The 20,989-nt window shown below is 36.2% G+C and overlaps 1 protein-coding gene across 5 annotated transcripts in view; it reads right to left on the bottom strand.

Annotated features, from left to right (window-relative positions):
* Positions 1-20,989, bottom strand: part of AHI1 (Abelson helper integration site 1) — a 92,058-nt gene that overhangs the window by 38,906 nt on the left and 32,163 nt on the right. For all 5 annotated transcript variants that reach the window (XM_038176998.2, XM_038177000.2, XM_038177001.2 and 2 more), the window contains 2 exons: positions 20,584-20,786; positions 5,307-5,424 (listed from right to left, as the gene is read on the bottom strand). In XM_038176998.2, the coding sequence (XP_038032926.2) occupies positions 5,307-5,424; positions 20,584-20,786 (321 nt within the window). The remainder of the gene's footprint in view (positions 1-5,306; positions 5,425-20,583; positions 20,787-20,989) is intronic.

The raw sequence follows: 20,989 nt of genomic DNA, 5'->3' as shown, positions 1-20,989 counted from the left end.
CAGATTGGTGTTGTCAGCAGACTTGTTGAGGGTGAACTCAATCCCACTGTTCATGCCACTAGCAAAAATGTTAAGCAGCACCAGTCCCAATCCTGACCCCTGAGGAACATCACTCATCACTAGTCTCCATTTGGACATTGAACTGTTGACTGCAACTCTGAGTACGACCACCCAGCCAATTCCTTATCCACTGACTGGTCCATCCGTCAAATCCATGTCTCTCCAATTTAGAGACAAGGGGCAGTCATGTGGGACAGTGTCAAATGGTTTACACAGGTCTAGGTTGATGATACCAGTTGCTCTTCCATTATCCACCAACAGTGTAGCCCTGTCATAGAAGGGCACCAAATTTGTCAGGCATGATTTGCCCTCAGTGGAGCCACGTCGGCTGTCACCAATCACCTCCTTACTTTCTATGTGCCTTAGCACAATTTCCAGGAGGATCTGCTCCATGATCCTTCCAGGCACTGAGGTGAGACAGACTGGCCTGTAGTCCTTCCTTTTTTACCATTTTAAAAATAGGGGTTGTTTCCCTTTTTCTAGTCAGTGGAAATTTCAAACTGCAATTTGACTTCTCAAATAGGATAAACAGTGGCTTAGCAACTTCATCCACCAGTTCCCACAGGACCCACAGATGCATCACATCAGGTTCCATGGACTTATGCACTAGCACGCTAACATACTTATGAGGGTGTAACTTCCAACAAAATTTCCACAGCATCTCTGCAAAAATGTGAATTGTACCCTTTGTACCCATTGAAATGTACCCTTGTTACCTGCTTCTAAAAACAAAAACAAAAAAACACAGAAAACAACGTGAAGAGTATTTTAAGAGCATTTGGATAGTGCATAAATATTTTTTGATAAATGGTGTAAAGACTTACTTTACAGACTGGTTGAGACAGAAAAGGTACATTTTGAATAGTCTATCAAATATAATTGAGGACTTAAATGCAAAGTCAATTTTGCTAACATCTTCAGAGAGCAAGAAAGACTTCTTTGAAGCTTTTGCTATATGCAGGTGGAAAACACCTTTGACTTTCAGTTGTGTTAATAGAGAGAAAATTTCTAATTGTTCTCAACCCTGCCAAAGCATTATGTTTTTTGGTTTTGAGACTTTAAGATACAAGAACCATCATGTTTCTAGAACATAACATAATTGATTTTTAAAAGCAAGTTTAATTAACTAGTTTTATTGAAGTCAAAATTTTACTCTAAAGATCTATGTAATATCTGTAGTTGAATTTCAATCTCCCACATAGTTAACAATTAGGGTCACTTCTAATTACAATTACTTATAGCCTAAAGTTTATCTTAGAAAACATACCCTGAACACATTGGGAGTTACTGAAAAGTCACTGCTGAACAAAGCCTAAAAACACATTTAATTTCTTTCATGGTATGCCACAGATCTGCAAAACCATGTCTCTGCGTGCAGGAAGGTTATTTCTCTGTGCAAAGATGTTTAAAATCTTAAGGAGGGAAGGAAATAAACAAAAAAGGAGATTTTAATATCACTCAGTAAATGAATAATTGAAAGCTGGAGCTTTTGCTACTTCCTTATTTATTTAAGAAAATAACAACTAGATAATGGCTTATCCTGTAAGAAGGTACAAGGATGAGCACATAAGGAAAAGGCAGGAATTGCACTAGCACACTGTAGTGCTGCAGAGTACCGTTATAAGTATAATAAAATCAGCACTGAAGCATGAGTGTAAGCGGAACTATACAGCACAAGGAATGTAAAACCTCAATTGTAGATACCAAAGATTTTTAGTCTTAGATATTTTTTTTGTGGAGTAGGTAACAGCTTTGTCAAGAGCATAAAGGTAAGAATGTTGAGGCCTTGAAGAAGGATATTTTGGGGGTACCTGCTAGAGTCTGCCTGATCAAGAAGAGCAAATGAACAACGCTTTCTTTAAATAGCAGGAAGGGTCACAATCACAGACCCTGCTTCTCACAGAAAATTTTGACCATTTTTATATCTACTTAAAAGACAAAAACATAGGCTACAAGCAATTCAGACTTCTCGAAAAACACCTGAAAGACTATGTGGTCATTGGTCACAGCCAACACGGGCCAAATGTATCCTGGGGTGCATCAGGCATGGCATTGCTAGCCAGTCAAGGGCAGAGATTGTCCCCCTCTTCTCCAGTGCTGCCTCACCTCAAGTGCTGTGTGCATTTCTGGGTGCCTCAATATAATAGCATAAAACTACTAGAAGTTGCCCAAAGGAGGGTTATGGAGGTGGTGAAGGGTCTAGAGGGTGATATATATGAAGAGTTGCCGAAGTTACTTCTTTTGCTCAGCCCTGAGCAGAGCAGGCTGAGGGGAGGCCTCATGGCGGCCTGCAGCTTCCTCACGAGGGGAGCAGAGGGGCAGGCGCTGAGCTCTGCTCTCTGGGGACAGCGACAGGACCCGAGGGAATGGCATGGAGCTGGGATGGGGAGGGTCAGGCTCCCCAGGGAAGTAGTCACAGCACCGATCAGAATTTAAGCAGTGTTTGGACAACGCTCTCAGACACGTGGCCTGATTTTTTGGGAGGTCCTGTGTGGAACCAGAGCTGGATTTGATGATCCCTGTGGGTGCCTTCCAACTCAGGATATTCTATGATTCTATGAATGTGCTGGGGACAACTTTTTGATACAGATGTTAGACAGGCTAAGGTGGGCTGCATCTCTGGCCCTGCTAATAATTAATAAAGCAGAACTGACTGGAGACAAAGGCAGTCCTGCCTCAGTGACCATGAGATAACTGATCTTGGGGGAAATGAGGAAGGCAAGAAGCAGAACAAAACAAGAACTATGGGCTTCATGAAAGCCTACATACAGTGAAAGTGTGCACTTGAAGTAAAGCTAAAATATACTACCTGTTTGAGAGGGCGCAGAACCCATTTGTTAAATTAGCATGCATGTTTAAAGACAGTCCTGAATGTTACTTCCGTTTGAAATCCTATGAAATCATTTACAGCTATTTCTACAAATATATCTGGATACAGTAAGATTTAAAACTCAGGAAAGATATGCAGTATTACTGCTATCACTAATAAATCACAGAAGTAGATCCTCGGTCCTTCCACTATTTCTACCTATTATTGGAAGACCTGGACAATTAAATTGTCACTTAAAAGAAGAAAGTGCTGCATGCATCCAGGCTACTACACTGTCCATATCACAAGACATCAACTACAATGTTAAGTTTGTACAGCAAGAACATACACCAGTTACATAGTTAAAAAGATTGCTATTAGAATTACATGCTACCTTCACTGTAATTAAAATTCCACATTTTGCTTTGAGAAGCATTAGATACACAGCAAAAACTCGACCATGAGAAGGAAGACAGAATAACTGCCTACATAGCACTCAGGAATGTGTAACCATCCACTGGACAAAAATGAAAGATCCTTGTATTAGACGCACTTAATGATGTTGTATTATTTTATGACACAACAGACATATATGGTGTATAAACGAAACCAACATATGAAAAAGTTTTGTGTTTCCAGCAGACTCCATATATGAGTAGATCTGTTTTAGTACAGATTATATAGATTATTATATATATTACATATGTTATATATTTGTATATATATAGAGAAGTATATATATTACAGTTTTTATATTATTCAAAAGTAAAACTAAACTGATAGTTAACAGCTACAAACACAAGCATCTATCTTCACACTTAAGAAATGGGGAAAGATGAACTAAATGAGTAAAGCTTTCTTGCATATTTCAATAAAAACAGTTCTATCACAGCAGTAGAACTTGAAGGACACTAAAATAACAAAAATCATTTAGGATTTGTTAAGATTTTCTTACAGGAAATTTATTTCAGTTATGCTCCACTAGACTTTTCATGGTCTTTTTCCCCTAGGAGTCTTCATTTTCTCAGTGCTTTCACTGACTGGTGAAAGACCATTAAAATTTACCTCTTTTCACTATACTTCTCTTCCATAATTAATACCCTATAACTGAGGATTGTGTTAAAGTATTGATCAGTTTTGGAAACAACTATTCTGGAAGCGTGCATAAACATCTAGAGCACATATCTAGGTTTGATCATGCTATTTAAGAAGTTGCCATCAACACATTTATCTGTGCTTTTGCAAGCTTCAAGACACTGGCTTGAGCAATATTACACACTAAGATATTACACACTAAGTTGTCAAATGGGTATAATGTTAATGTCCTTCAAGTGGCTAGTCCACTTATTTTAACCACTTATTCTATCTATCCTATTCAAAATATGTAGAAAATAGAATATGTATTCTCTTTCTGTAACATTTTCACATGATGGAAACAATAATATCTATTTCAGAGCAGATGCTTATGATGCTTGTTACAGATTTTTTCTTAAGGTAGAAAAATGGAAATGCACAAGTTCATTGGTAGCTGACCAATTGTGCTGTGGCAGAGAATGATTGTGAAACTAGTGGTCCACGCTAAGGACTCATTCTTAAAAAAAATACAAAATGTAATCATAACATGATTTACAAATAAAAATCATGTTCCATTATGAGATAATTCTGTATAATTAGAGACTATCCCTTTCTGTACTATCAACATTTTAAATCTCTATTACCTGTTTCTAGTTCACTATGTATTCCCTTCTTCCCCTAGAATTCTTTTTACTTTTCTGAAGGATACAAAACAAAAAAATAAACACTTAGAAACTAAGGTTACAATTTCCTGTCTTCATAGGTTCCCAAAAAAAGAAAAAAGCATATGGAATTATCTATTTTGTTGTTAAACATTATGATTAGCAATGCAACAAGATATTATCAAAGTAATTACATAGCACAAAAATGCGGAGGTTGATTGCTTACCCTTTTTCTCAAAATCTTTGAACACAATGTTTTAGGAAAAATTAAATATAAATTAAATACTACTGTAAACAGACTACTGAGCACTACTGCTCCTAGGTAAAATGCTTAAATGCTTTTCTTATTATTGTTTTCCTCTATTAATACACACGCTTTTTTAAAATATGATTTCAGTGCTTTGCAGTGTCTGTGTTCAAGATACTTCAAAACAAAATGTTAAATTAGGAAAAACTGGCAATCACACACTGTTCTGGGAACTTACAGCACTAATAAGTGTACATAGAAAATGAACATTATGAAGGAACAAGTATCAGTATGGGACAGTATCACACTGCACTTTATAATAAACAGTATCACATAACAACCTGGCCACGCCCTGAAAGAGCTACAAAGCAAAGTTTATCCAGACAGAAGAAAAATCCTAGTAGAAGTTATTACTCATTCACTAGAGAGAGTGATCAAATAAAGAAAAACATACCGCTTTTAGCTGTGAAAGCATACAGAGGATTCAGTGGAGTGCTCAGTGTGCTTGGCAGTCTTAGCTTGGAGTGTGGTGACAGTGATGATGGCGCAGGAAGCAAGAGATTTGAGCTTGCCTGTAATAGGAAAGACAAATCAGAAAATGAAGTGTAATTTCCTGGGTTACTTGCTGATGCAACAGCTAAGACAGAAATAATTACTTATTTCAAATAACTATTAAATTTTAGGAAAAAATTAAGACAAGTGGATGGAAAATATCAATTTAGATGGACAGTTTTTTGTTGTTTTTCTTCTTAACATTTGTAGAGAGAGTTGTGGAAAAATTAGTGACTGAGCTACAAACTGAACTGCATGTTTTTATATGGGCACAAACTCTCAAGCAGTGAGAAGTGTAAAGAACTGCTTGAATTAGCATCTTGTTGCATCTTAGTATATAAAAATAAGATGTCATTTATATATGGTTGTGAACTGTGATATATAAAATAACTTCCCATTTTTGAGTAGTCAAACCATGCTAAATCTAAGAAGAGATTACTCAATATTAGTATGAGAGAAATAAAAAATAAAAATCTTAAACCAGTCCTAACTTCAAACCTATTTCTGCAAGCCAATACAGTACATTTAGTGCAAAACACCAGGCACTTCCTTTATGTAAGCTATACAAAAAAATACCTGCAGTCATAATTTCCATAATAACAACGATAATGTAGTTAAAATTTGATTTGCTGTGGAGTTTCTTGGCATACATGCTTCTAGTACAAAGCATAAATGTTTCCCAAACTTTACTCGTGATATCTTATCCCATAGAGCCTATATAAAAAATATGAAATTCTGAGTTTTTCACATAATCAAATTGAACATTTTATTATTTGCTAACTGTTTTCATTGTCTGCTTTTGGTAAAATGGCCAAAAGGGAGGGAAAATAGACCTTAAATAAAAGATTGGTAAATTTCTTGAAAGTAGATATGAATGCTATTTTTTTTTTTGAGAGCTATTTACATAAAGCACTTTTTAATCCATTCAAATCAAGCCTCTTACACAATGCAGAACAATGTGCATAGTCACTTATTCTAACTAGAAGCCTCCTCTCACTTCCTTGCACTTCAGCGAAGTTCAGTCAGACCCTTAAACCTCACTTAGGGGCCAAAACATAACAATGACATTTTTCAAATGTTAAATTTACTGGCTTACTTTATTTAAAGAAACAAAGACAGCTAAAACAAAGAGAGGTTTATTCCCAGAACTCATAATTTATATAAATACTATTTCTGTCATATAATCAATATTAAATATTTATTAAATATTTATTTAAAAATTATTAAATATTTATTTAATTAACAGGTTTTATTAAAGCAGAGTACTTGGGCATTGGCTGATGTCCTGGGATGAAGGCAATACAGAACTAAAAATGCGCGTTGAGTAACCTGACTGGGGTACAGAGGACATCTGCTATCATCTCTTTATTATTCCACTAGACCTTCATCTTACTGTAAACTCATCTACTGAAAGAAGCGTATGTTAAAAACTGCCTTTTTACTAGTGGAGTACTCTCTTAGCAACTAATTGTGATTGTTATGACCATATTCCAAAACTGAACAGAAAGAAAAGCAAGACAGAATCAGATCAGCCAGGGAACATGATATAAAAAGCTGTAAAGCATCTAGATTTTAGTGCTTTGAATTTTTGAATTTGACTGAATGTTAATAAATACCACTTGTGAAATGCAAGCATGTTGGCAAGGCTTGGTTTTGTGAACAACACAATCAATCTGCTTTTGGTACATTTACATATGGAAGCAGCTAAGTTTCATTAATATAAAGTTTTCTGTGATACAAATACAGAAAGTCATTAACTTATGTGTTTATTCAAACACAGAAAGGTAATCTTGTTACGCAAACATGTTGAGCCCAGTTTCCTGGTGCTTCATCTTCTTTTATTGACTGTTCACTCTAGCGGGAGCCCTTCTGCAGGAAGACTGCAATTAGATCTCTCCTCTGCATGCATTTTGTGCTCGGTGCACACTACTGGCTTCTTCCTCACAACCAATGAAACAAATGCATGTTCTGCAGTCAGAACATGCATGCTCATGAAACATTTTGGAATTATCTTTCAAATTTGACAGCAAACAACTGGATTCCAACCCTACTAGGGAATAGATACAGGTTGAATGTATCACTCTGGAAATCTAACTAAACACAGTAGAGCAAACTATTCAAAACTACCTCTTCCAGACACTTCTCTGGCTCATTTTTGGGGGAAAGGGGGAGAGCAAAAAAGCAGGAGAAACTTTTTTTTTTTAATCACAATGCTTGAACGAAATGATGAGAGAAATATTTATAGAGTTTGTAAATATTCCTGTACAGTATTTAATTCACTTATTTTCCTGTTGTTACCCAAATACTTTCATTAAACATGCCACATAGCATGCTTTGAAATCAAATGCACTAGACACATATATTAGAAGTGAACGTGCAACTGAAGATTTAAGAAAATCAGGCATTTAAAAATGCAGTCAGTTCTATCTTACAACTCTTCTTCTCCAAGTCCTTAAAAGCAAGATAAAAACAAAACACAAACAAAGAAAAAACAACAAACCCACAACCCCCATGCTTTTATAAAAGAGAGATTTAAAAGACAGTGATAAATTTAAGAAGTCTGCCAAGCCTGCCATTCATTCCTTCCCTTAAGAGCAGGGAAGCTCAGCGCAAGTGGGCTATACAAGACTGCCCATCTGAAGTAAATGTAGCATCAGTTTTATGACCTTTGTGCTACTAGCTCCCAAGTACTACTTAAATCTCTTAAAAGGCCCAAGGGGAGGACAGCAAAAACAACACACCACCACCACTATAGGAGAGGAAGGAACTATTCAGATATTAAATGAGGACTAATGATTCAACAGAATTGTTTCCAGGTAAAGTTTAGTGTTCTATTAAGAGTAATTAATTTTCCTACAACAGACATCAGGCTACCTACGGAATAGAGTGAAGCAATCTTTTTTTTTTTTTTTTTTGAAATGCATGCTGTGGGAAGGCATTGCTAAATACCTTTACAACAACGAGCAAAGTTGGCTAAGATAACCAACCATCAATCTAGTTATTTTTCACAACAGGCTTCGCTTGCTTCATGAAAAAACCACAGCTTTATCAAAGACACAGTTTACTATCCTGAATTGAGTAAAACTAAGTTATAACATTCATGTAGTTTTTGTAGCAATAAAAATATACCTACATATTTTTTGCCAAGTTTAAACAAACATGATTTGCATTTTCTTTTTTGTTAGGGCAGCTCTATGCAAATTATGCAAATATACATTTTCAGTGGAACTAGTTTTCACATTAAAAGTGAACTGCATGAGACAAAAAAACAGAATACTGCAAGACTTGACAGGCTGACAACTGCCATTTCTTTATTTATTTTTTTTTTTCCTGAGAATGGAATTTTATGACCTTTGCAACCAATATAATCAGCATTTCCATATGTACTTGCAAGTCAAATCAAGCTGGCCAGCTCTATACTGCCTCTTACTCTTTTAGTTTTTGTCTTCCCTTTTGAAACTTCAGGCCTCTAGGACACTGTGTTTAAAGACAATTTAAAAAATGTTAAATTCCTTAAGATTGTGGTTTAAATAAGAGTTAACATCTGAATCTGATACAAAACCAAAACAAATTCTATTCTTCTAGCACAGAGAAAAATACATAAGTGATAATGTTTAAATAGTACAATACAACTTTTAAATTTGCAATACAAGTGTGAATCAAGTTTATATCTAGGTAAAAACGTATTTATTTCTATCACAATAGTTTTAGAAGGTGTCCAGCAAAGGCTGGAATTTTGGTGTGGCAGGCATACTGCAATCATCCAGACAAATCTATTCTGCTCATAAGTAACTTCTAGTCTAAATGTCAAATACCAAAAACGTAAGTTATCATCCTCTTACACATAAATAAAATTGAAACACACTGGCTTTGTCAGAAGTAAGTTTGTTCCCCTGATGTTCCCTGCAGTCTTCCTACTCTGATTATTCTGATCAGGAACTCATCTAGATTATAACATAGTTCCCCTGTGATTTCTGTGCATTATGGTTTTTCCACATGGAAGCCCAGAAATGATTAGGGCATGCATGTGGAAACTGAAGCTAGAAGGTGCTCAATCATACAGTTTAGAGATAGCCATTGTACAGTGTAGATACAGCCATTGCCTACAGCTGACATACCTCAGCATACGGTAATTATATATATATTTTTTCAGTTTCTCATTTCTGCCAGAGTTCCTGCATTTCAATTACAGGCTTAACACAAAAATATATATTTTTAAGATTTTTTTTTATTGTTAAGAATTGCACATTTGAAGTACTAGGCTATTGTTTAAGCCACAAAGGAAACAAAATTCTTTGTACAAAGCACAAAACAGTTAAATGTAGGTTACACTACATAGACTTTCTCAGTTGTGAAGCACTGAGATTATGACCTTTCCTGGACCGGACAAAACTGGCATTTCAGCATGAGAACATGCCTGGATATAAAAGTTAACAGAATTGGCTAATGTCATCAGCTATAGCAGTGTAAGCTAGGTTCATTAACTTAATAAAAGCTATATGTAAACTGTGGACTCTTCCAAGGTTGGATTTGAATCTTGATATCAAAGATGGTATGACCAGGAAAAAACAAAAACAAAAACAAAAAAAAACAAAACACAAAAACATGACTTCTCTTTAATAGTTACAGGGAAAAAAAAAAAAAAAAAAAGGTATCATTTTCTTGGAAATGAAGATGGATTTAACTTGTGTCCCATTCAAAACACACCTAAAGATTGAGTTACAATTTTACTTCTTTTCCTTTTAAGAAAAATAGACAGCAGAAACTCTTGACTCACAGCTGCTCAAATAAATACAGAAACCTATTCCTCTGCATCTGGTGATAAAAACACATTAGGACATAACTCTAAATACAGCATGCAGTTTCAGGTAATCGTGTAAATACTCAGACATCTGTAAGCCCCCTCCCCCTTTATTCACCTCAAGTCAAGCATCTGAATATACTATAGTCTTTCCCAAGCATGTATAAAATCCATTTTAGGTAGACTTTTCTGATTTGTTTTTCCACGATGTTCAAAAGGTGTATTTTCTGTGAAAACATCATTATCATTCCTATTATTCTAAATAACAAAAAAGTAACTTCCTATAAGCCAGCTTGAATTTCACTTCTAAAGCTACGTATTTTAAACAAAAAATGTAAACTAATTTCTTAAATTGACAAGCCCTCATTTGCTTGTTCCAGAGACTGTAATGTAACTATAATGAGAGAAAGAAAAAAAAAAAAGAAGCAACCTGACAGATTTCCTCATAATAAAGCATCACTTTTGAATGCAAATTTATAGTTATTTTAAACTATTTTGTTTGAATGAGAAACAAATTGCTTACTCCAGCTAAGAGAATATAAAAGGAATTTGTGAAACTTCATTAAAAATCCTTTGAGGTTTATTCATCTATAACCTTTTTTTTTTTTTTCTGTTGATTTACAGTATCTCAGTATCTGGGCCACAAGTAGTGTTCTTTCTCACCTAACAAGTTGCAAGAAACTATCTCCACCCAAAAAATACACTAATAAAAAAATGAACAATTAAGTGAATTAAATCACTTAATTATATATCACTTAATACATAAAGTACCATCTTTATGGTACTTTCTTGCATAAAATATCCTTGTTAACAAGAAATGCTTTCTGCGCACCTTGGTGACAATAAGCCAGCTGGCATGAACAGATATAATCTTCTCTTTTACCAGTATGAGCGAGCCCAGCTTTCTTTGCTCTAAATATGATTTGAATATACATAACACTGCTCATTTACTTTGTTCAGCAGGGAGAAAACAAACAGTGACTAACTTTTCTTTAATACTGTACAAACATTCATGGCAAGAAAACTAAGGTGACAAAACTGGAAATAAAATTAAAGGACCAATCAGTAAAATCCACGTAAAAAGATATAAACATATTGTTAATGCTAAATAAAAGCTTAGAGAGAGGAAAAAGCCCTCAATATAACTAACTTAGGTATTCAGGGAACTCAGGAAGACTTCACAATTCTTCACAATTCACAGATCTTACTGGAGATCTGACTTTGGAGGAAGCTCACACTGCACAAAGACAAGCTGGAATGCCTATTTAATGAGAATTACTCATTTCTAAGGTAGCTACCCAGAGAATGACATCTATTTAAAGATAAAATATCTTGCTTTTACCAATTTTCCTTTATTTACTGCACAAGTGTGGAAAGTAGCAACTGGAGTAGCAATTACTGCAGAGTAGCCAACTGGTAAATCCATACAAAGTAGTATGAAGACAGGGTGTCTGTAACTACTCATCACATGCCAAATTTCCTTTATTTACAAAATACAGTCAATAGCTTCCTTTCTTTCACATAATCTGCCTGCATTATTTTAAATTTCATTTCATATTTACTGAAAAAAGAAGAATGCTTAGAAAAAAACGTTTCTAAGAAAATAATATTCTAACATAAGGAAATAATACAGATTTTAAGGATCTGGCCTGCTTTTTCTGGCATTTTCACAGAAGAAAGCTAGGGGAAAAAAAGTTTTGTTCAACTTCTCCTAACACAAGCAACACAGTCTAAAAGCAATTTATAATTGTGTCCAACTGTCTTAGAATTAAAACCGACAAATTGAATGAATTAGCATAAAAAATATTTCACAACAATTTCCAAAACCACATTTTATAATAAAATATTAAGATATATGAAGGTAAATTACAGCAAAATAATAATTTGCTATTAAGTATTTACCTATATAAATCCTCTAATAATACCTGAGTCATTTCATACTAACGTTTGCTTTGCTATCACAACTATTCAACAATATCTGCTGGACTAATGAGGAAAAATAAGTTTGTATCCACTAACTAAAATGCATAAGGTTATAGGATTTCAGACCCCAAAAATGGTTTCGCCATGCCTTGTAAAGCACATCCTTATAAGTGCGCAGCTTGGAGTTGCTACGTTTAAAGTAATAACTGCAACAATTTCCTAGAACAAGAAAACTAGAACAAGAAAAAACATTTCTTAGCTTCCGAAAAGGAATACTGGGGGAGGGGGTAAGGGAAATATAAAGAAAAATAATACAGTAGTCTTCAAAATCTCCTACTTCATTTAAGAGAGCTTATTCTAGTGGAGTGTATTGTACAGGTCATCAGAAAAACGATTGTCTCTGCCTACGTTATAGCATCATGTTTTCCATGAATATGATAATTAAACAACTGTAACCCAAACCTACTATCATGCAGCAGGCCACATCGATGTGACTTGAGTTAGCTATAAAAGTAATTTTGAGAAAAGTAACCTTGGTAAACATTTTAAAATCCAACTTCAGTGGATATTTAAAATTATATACTAATCTGATGAAATGAACATTAGTAACTCTTCTGGAGAATTACCACACAACCCACTGGCAAATAACATGATAATGCCACACATTTAACAGTATAACTCATATTTTTATATTCACACACGCACACATACACATTATTCATGATTTTATGTATTTCTATCACAACTTCCCTCTCACTCATCTCCACCTGATCCCCTAGCAAAGCTGAGGGAAGCTCTAGTCAGTTTAGTCACCCCATGCAAACTCTTCCATATCTCTTAGCAGTTGTTTTACTCTTGCTTGAGCTTCTGGTAATTTTTCTATATTCTTTTACAGAAGGGGTATCCAGAACAAATTTAAGTATACAATACATGGGCTCACTGAAGATTTCTTAAGTAAAAACAAAAAAAGCTCCTCTCCATATTCACTTTGGAATAGGATAGATCTTTAAATTTTTAAGACTTCCTGCAAAAAAATAAAAAAAAATAAACAACTAAAAAATAGCCACGATTTAGCTTCTAATAAGAAAGAAAACTATTTTTTTTTCCAAGCATAGGATGCACGATAGGGGGAAAAAATGGCTTCCTATCCATTTGCAAGTTTTATTTGGGAGGAACTTAGAATAATTATATGAACTCACTGAGGGTAAAAAAGAGGTTTTAAAAATACTGCCTATTTCTTATACATATGATATATAATATTACAGAATGTCAGTAGTTCCTCTGACAACTTGTAGATAAAATGTCGTAGTGCAGGCAAGATCGAGTAAAAAAAACTATTTCCGCCAGCACAGCCATTACGGCATCTCCCTGTACTTGGCCAAATACATTCACATAACTGGCAATATTTTAAAATGAATCCTCTGTACTTACTATATTGCGACCTTCTGGTTTTCCATCTTCAGGTAGAAGCTAAGTTACTGTAACAGTACTTCTCTTCCTGACCTACGCTAAAACCCAGAAGTCAGGCATGGTATCTTGGAATCTTTCAAATACAGGACAACCTGGAAGGCAGATTCTGACAACAGCAGCATAAAAAGAGACACCATTTCAGCATCTGGCTCTAGGTCTTTGTTGCAGACAAGATGACAAGTTTCCAGCTTCTTCCACCTGATGGCTTAGATGGCATCAGTGTCGTGTTTGTGTATTTACTACCAAGTCTATATATCTTTTCTGAAAAGCAGTGGCTTTAAATTCTATAGATGCGTTCTGTTTTGCATCTCAACTAAACTCTAAAAGGAAACCATCACAGAGAACTACATATCATAGGATTTGACATATACTGTATTAAAGCATCATATATGACAATGTAGTCATACAGCTTAATGATCAACGTGCACTACATTCAGTGCAATCTGAGGTAGAAAGCTTCTGGATGCTCTCCCAGTACCTACTCTCTTAATGAATTCTGGTGTAGTAATACACTTAAGGAACAAAAAAAAACCAACATTTGTAGGTAGTTCTGTGTATAGGGAAGAATTCTTCTACATTCTACTCATGTAATATTACACTGAAAACCCTCTGAGTAACAGAATTTTGGTAATCTCTTCAATAACCTTTTAATATTTTTTTGGTTTGTTTCAGAAATATGCCATGAAGATGACTGGAAAAAGCCAAGCATTTTTAATTAATTTAGAATTATTCACATATTAAGAGATAAGGCAGCCAATATATAATTGATTCTAGCAATCTGCAGAGCATAAATAGATGCTGTCCTTAAGTTTTTTTTTCTCTTTCAAGTTATAGCATGAAAAGTTCTGACATTAAAAAAAATCACAATTTCACAGCTAGGATATTATACCTTTAAAAGAAGTCCTTCTTTCCATATCTACATAACATGTATTACCCTCTTGCTTTGCAAAGTTATAAACAGGTATTTTGATTGCTAGATGGAAGTGAAATTTTAAGGACATACGTAGTAACACTGAAATAAATGCATTTGAGTTCTTTTAATGACTAGAGATGGATTAAGTGTTTTCCTATCAAAAACTTCTGTGAATAGAGACATACATTAGCATTAGTTCCCTAAGGCACAGATAATTGCTGCCAAGATTCACTACACTGCAATTTCCTTGTGAGGTAAAGAAGCCAGCTCCGCATTCTGGATTTATAAAGAAATTCATACTTACATTTCCAATTGAAATGGATACAGAAATATTTTTATCACACATGCTGTAATGTTGTAGCAAAACAATCTAGCTTTTGTGAATTCCTAAATCCTTGTAGTCCAATATTCAACTCTTGTTTGTAATTACATGCTTTCTGGGCTAACAAGGATGGTAATGGTGTAGTGGAGAAGGAAAGAAACTTCTATCATTCATTAAGGTTCACATTTAGGTACTGAAGAAGAAAAACAACCCAAAACATTGATCTGTAGGGACTTAGAAAGGAGGCAGTGGTCACAATACCAAAAACACAGCTCATACAGGATCACAATTTTTTCAATTTCTGTCTAGATTAAACTGAATTTTCACATATTCGTATTACTTCTCCCAGTCATACAGCTAAGTTGCAGACCTCTAAACTCTGCATTTACAAGTTAATTTTATGTCCATCAGTTACTGCTGTTACGTACTTGCAGGTGTCACCCAGAAATCTCTGGGCTGACACATCTGTTGTCTGGAAACTCCAACTTTGTCTCATAAAGCCTGATCTCAGGTCAGGTATGCTGCCAACAAGGCACGCCACTAACATGCTTTTTCCAACATGGTACTCCCTATGTATGTCTGTGACAAGGCACTGGTGTGCAAGCATGACCTGTAGAACAGTACAAAGTTTGCATAGTTTCCAGTCCTACATAGCATCAGACAAATACATACAAGATAACACCTGCATTCGCATTTGGATTTTCACATTCCAACCCCATCACGCAGCAGTCTGCCACCATACGTATGGCTTAATAAACTCCCGTCTCCATTTTCAGCAGACTGACCATCTTGTACCCGGCACTTGGACATAGTTTCTCATATAATCAGCTGAGATGAAGCTTTTATTAGGCTTACTCTGACTAACACCTTAGCAAAGCATTGGTGGGAGTACACACTTCAGCAAAGGCTCCAGAAAATACTACATTTACTTTTATGCAAGCATCATTTTTCACATGAGAAAGAGAGCTGCACATGTGTATATGTATATACATCCAAAGTTATAAAGTATCAACTAATTTGCAATCTGGATTTAAGTTTTAATGTTAACATATTACTAGGATTTATGTAAATTCTGCCATTTAGTCATGGATGTTATCAAGTCATGTAGAATACAAGCCCAGAAAACTATGTAAAACTGCTGCTCATGGGTAAATAAGCATTATTTCACATTGAAATATATAATTCTGCAAAGTTAAATGAATGATAATTACTAAATTGAAATAAGTCAAGAGAAATTAAAACTTCTATCTGGAACTATTATTTTATATATATATATTTTAAAATAACTAATTTTAAAATTAGATGCTTTAAATGGAAAAAATGAAAGATGAAACTATTTCATTAAAAACAGCAAACATATTTTGAAATAGTATTTGTGTTGCAAGCTGCTAGTGTCTTCACAGACGAGTAACAATAAGAAAGCATGTCAAACATGCAACTTATCAACAGGCTGATTAAGGCCAAAAACTGTACTTGCAATGCTTAGTAAAATTGATTCTGAAGTAAGTAACATTGATGGCAATATATATATATGTCTGCAATTACTTCACAGTCAACATTCATCCCAGTTTTCCTAACAAAAAATAGGCTTATCTACTTAGATTGATAATCAGTCCATCAGCTTCTTAATCCCCTGCAAATTTTAAACCTCCTCCAATCAAATTTTAGTCAAACTGAACAGAGGAATAGAGGTCTTGGAAATACTATGTCCTTAAAGTTTGATTAAAGGTAGACCAGAAAACAAAACCCCAAATAAGTCTGTACATTAACAGAAAGGTTGGCAAAACCATACATTATCAAATGCTATAAAATCCACACAGGAAAGAGACAAATGAAAATCATAGGAAACCATGCTTCATGTATTGTGCTACTCAAAGGAACTACGTGGTTTACCTTGTTTCTTACACCAGTTTCATAATCTGAGGGGTGCTGTTGCACCACTGTCTAAAGATACCGCCACAGTAGCTGTGCAGCTCTTGAAAAGCAACAGCCATTTCATTATTCTTGCTTAACTACTCCAAGTTGTGCAGAGTGGACTACTTTAACTAAACTGTAAGTGGAAGATCAATTACTAGAACCTGTAAAGCCATCTACTGCAATGACATAGCAAACCTTTCATGAAATTTCACTGAAAAAGAAAGATGTTACATCTATTTCGTGCTTGCAAGGCAGGGCAGAAGCATCAACTGTGATTCACTCAAAAGTCATACAAAATGTTCCCACCTATAGCAGAACCGGGCAGTCCTTTAATTCACGTGCATAGCCACAAGGCATTACCCTTTCTAGGAATGTGAAACTAAGACTGCATCCACATAAGTATTTTTAACTTGAAGACATAGCACACCTTCTGAATGTCTCCCAGAGTCACTCTCACCTACTGTGCACTGCTCCACATTGTAGTGTGGTTCTGGTCTGCAGGAACAGGATTTGTCTTGCTTAGTATCCCTTTTTCTTCTTTACAAGTCCTACATCCTATTGACTTCCTCCATGCTAAGGCTATTCCTTCTTGTACTACTCTTTCCTAACTGCTGTTCCACCTAGTGGCAACATATTTCTTCAGTCACCCAGTGTCATGCTACCCAAGACCAGCAGGAAACAACACTACTCAACAAATCATGCTGAGCAGCTAGAGCTCCTCTGACAGCAGGACAATCTTATGGTAGTGGTATTGGGAAACTGCTGATGTCATGACTGTCACTGTATATAAGGGGATCAATGATCAGTGTTGCATGAAGTTCAAAAGATGAAGGCTTTCTTTTGAAGATTTAGGCAGACAGCTAGCTGTTTGTGGCAGCACAACAGCTGTGTCCTCACTACAGAGGTTCTGTGTTGCTGTAAAGATCCTGTTCTTATGACTTAAAAAGACCCCTGTAAGGGCACATCAGCATTCACATCATGCACTTCTGCATGCTTGCAGCTGCAACCCTTACAAACAACTCCCTATGACAGTACTCATGATTTCAACTAAAGTAAGCATACTGCCCTCTTACAGGGAAGAGGTGAGCTTACAGAACTTCAGGTGGAACCACAGAATTGGTCCCTGGTCTGCAAAGAGGTACTAAACTTCTTTGGTTTGACCATAAGCGCTATTCATGACTTCAATAATACTGCAAAGACCAATGATATGGCAACAGCACCATGTAAAACAAGTTAAGATTGTATTCAGAGTCCCAAGAACACTAGTGCTGGCAAGTACTGGTTGGAGTAATGCCTACTTACTTGAGACTTCAGCATCAAAAGGCTGAAGCTGTTTGTCATAGTGGTGATCTCCCCACCTCTGCATTCTATCGAGCATAAAACACTGCAGAAGCTATAGGCTTCCCTGCCTGCCATCAGCCACTATCGGTGAATGCTGACTGCACACTCCTAACCTTTCAGTCTTGGACCTTTCTCCACTGATAGCCTACAGAGCATCACAGTCAGTTTGGCTTTGGGGAGGAAAGGTCTTACAGGAAGGATGCGAGGTACAGAGTTCCTTTTATTCCTTGTTTCAGTGGATCAATACAGAGGATATTAGTTGTGGGCAACGTACCCCACAGGGAAGAAGGAAAAGGATGCTCTGGTACATCTGTCAGCACGGGATGAGTCTACAGCACATATGGTGAACAGTGTCAGATAAGAGACACTGTGGGACAGTGATAAGAGACACATCACTGTGGGAGACACTATATGCTATTTTTTTTTTTCCTATAATAAAATATTTATTATCTCAGTCTTCCTCTGTAGACAAAAAAACATCCAGAGGAGAAAGAATAATTTCTTCTAGAACATCTTCCTTTAAAAAAAAAAATTGTCCCAGATTCAAGGCTACATGCTCCATTCCCTCCATACTATATGCATCTTTTTGGCTCATAATCAACTTCAAGGCACCAGGGCTTACTTGTAGATGAGGAGGGACATAATCAGAAGAAACAAACAAAAAAAAAGGCTTCCTTTCTTATGTGAGCCATACATAATGGTACAGGCAGCAGCAACATGCTACCGTTTCACTCAGAGAGTGGTGAAGCACTGGAACAGATTGCCCAGAGAAATGGTGGATGCCCCACCCCTGGAGGTGTTCAAGGCCAGGCTGGATGGGGCCTTGGCCAATCTGATCTGGTGGGTGGCATCCCTGCCTATGGCAGGGGGGTTGGAACTACATGATCTCTGAGGTCCCTTCCAACCCAAGCCATTCTAAGATTCTACAATTACCCATGCAAGCTACAGTATGGTATATCATAAAGGGGTCCACTAGAAGCTCACAGTCCAGAAGGCAGAAGGCTGTGGGATAGCTTTTCTTCAGGTAGTTTCAAAGTACAGGCATAACGGGAATGTAGGGAATCAGACTAGACCTAAACCAAATCAAAACCCCTAAAACTTGCGGAGAGTAGCTACAGTATCCTCAGCAATAAGTACTTTCATCTAATCGTCTGCATCTTTTGTGTTTCACTAATTAATGAAGACAAAGCCGAAAGCTACATAAAATCAATATGCACTCAAAAAATACTTAAAATGAAAAACATGCAAAACCAAATGCAGATCATGTCACTGTGAACAGCAATCATAACTGCACAGTTCTGGAATATTCTGCATTCTTGTCACAAGCAAAATAGTCTCAAGTCTTTACTTAACTTAAAAACCTTTTGTGATTGGCAATAATTACAGATTCAAATACTGAGAAACAAGCAAGACAAACAGTCAAAAAACTCAGAAATACCTTTCCTCCCTCTTTGACTGCCTCAACTTTACTCTGAACACCTCTCCTTTCCCTTTCCAAGTCTCTAGTCCCTTTGCTTTTGCTACTGCATTATACATATACATAGTCCCTTTGGTAGAGCAATGGGTGGTGCAGAAGACTGGGATTAGCACACAGTGGTTCCTTCTTTTGGCCTCTCCTGGTTTCTTACTCTTTTTCATCTGCTTTAGTGTGAGTCCTCCACAGACTGAAGTCCCCCCTCAGGGGCTGTATCTTCTCCACCATGGATTCCTCCATGGGTTGCAGTTGTTTCAGAGGCATACTTCATCTGTCTTTTCCTTTGTGTCCCCTCACACATCTCCTCCTGTGTTTCCTTTTGTGCCTTTTCCATCATCTCCCTCTCTATTTCTACTTGTATAGTTCCGTCTCTCCTTCATTTCTCAAATCCTCCCTCCTGTATCTCCAATTGTGCCTCCTCATGTGCTTCCCTTTGCCTCCCATCCACTCTGGTGTCTCCTGAACCTCGCAGACATACCCTTCCTTAAATATGTTTTCGCAGAGGTACCATATACTCTTATGATTATTTCCAATTGCAGTGTTCAGTGGATCGATACTGTCCTTTACAGAGCTTGCTGGAAATGTCTGTGCCCAGCACAGGGTAGTTGACCTCCTGTCACACAGGCCAGCCCTGCAGCCCCCCACTATGAAACTTCTGCCACTTCTGCCAAATACAATTGTAGAGGTGAATAAACAACTTCAACCACCTTTAACAACCTTTCTAAAGCTCAGCCATAATGATCATATTGATCCAGGGAGTAAATTGTATGAATCGCAATGGACATTAACAAAAAACATTCCTTGTCATCAATGCTTAATAAACAAGAGTAACCAAGCTTTACACGATTAATCTCTTCCGAAGAGATACTTACAGATGCATTAGAATCAGTGATATATATTCATTTCTGATGGGATTCAAAGACTACATAAGTATGTTTTGATACATACACCATTCACAGAATATGAACTTTGCCTGAAGAAACTATATATTCCTGGAAAGTAATGAAAGTTGACTTACCGTAACAGAATCAAGTTTTTGTTTCAGCTTTTGCATTCTCATTGATGTTCTTGCAACGCTGACAAAATGATCTGCTGGAGACATCACTGAACTTTTTTGCATAGGATTTTCAGAAAAACTACTAAAAAATTGTGGTCCTCTTGGTGCAGCTGAGGTAAGTGATGAGCTGAGATCTTTTACAAGTTCAGCTTCCTGTTGTGCAACTATAGAAACAGCCAATATTAACATATCAGGTGAAGCCTTACATTATCATAGGAGAAAAAATTTCAAAGACCACTAGCATTTTACCAGCCATGTCCTCAGTGAAACACCGTAATATTTTGTAAATAGTGCAATGGGGAAAACCTCAAAGAGAAATGAAGTTTTCTGCACAGTCCCCTACTTTTCCCTGAAGCCTCCTGATCAC

The sequence above is a fragment of the Anas platyrhynchos genome, chromosome 3 (genome assembly GCF_047663525.1).
Source record: "Anas platyrhynchos isolate ZD024472 breed Pekin duck chromosome 3, IASCAAS_PekinDuck_T2T, whole genome shotgun sequence".
NCBI classification, from domain to species: Eukaryota; Metazoa; Chordata; class Aves; order Anseriformes; family Anatidae; genus Anas; species Anas platyrhynchos.
The sequence above is the reverse complement of the archived record's forward strand: the minus strand, read 5'-3'. Positions and strand labels throughout refer to the sequence as shown.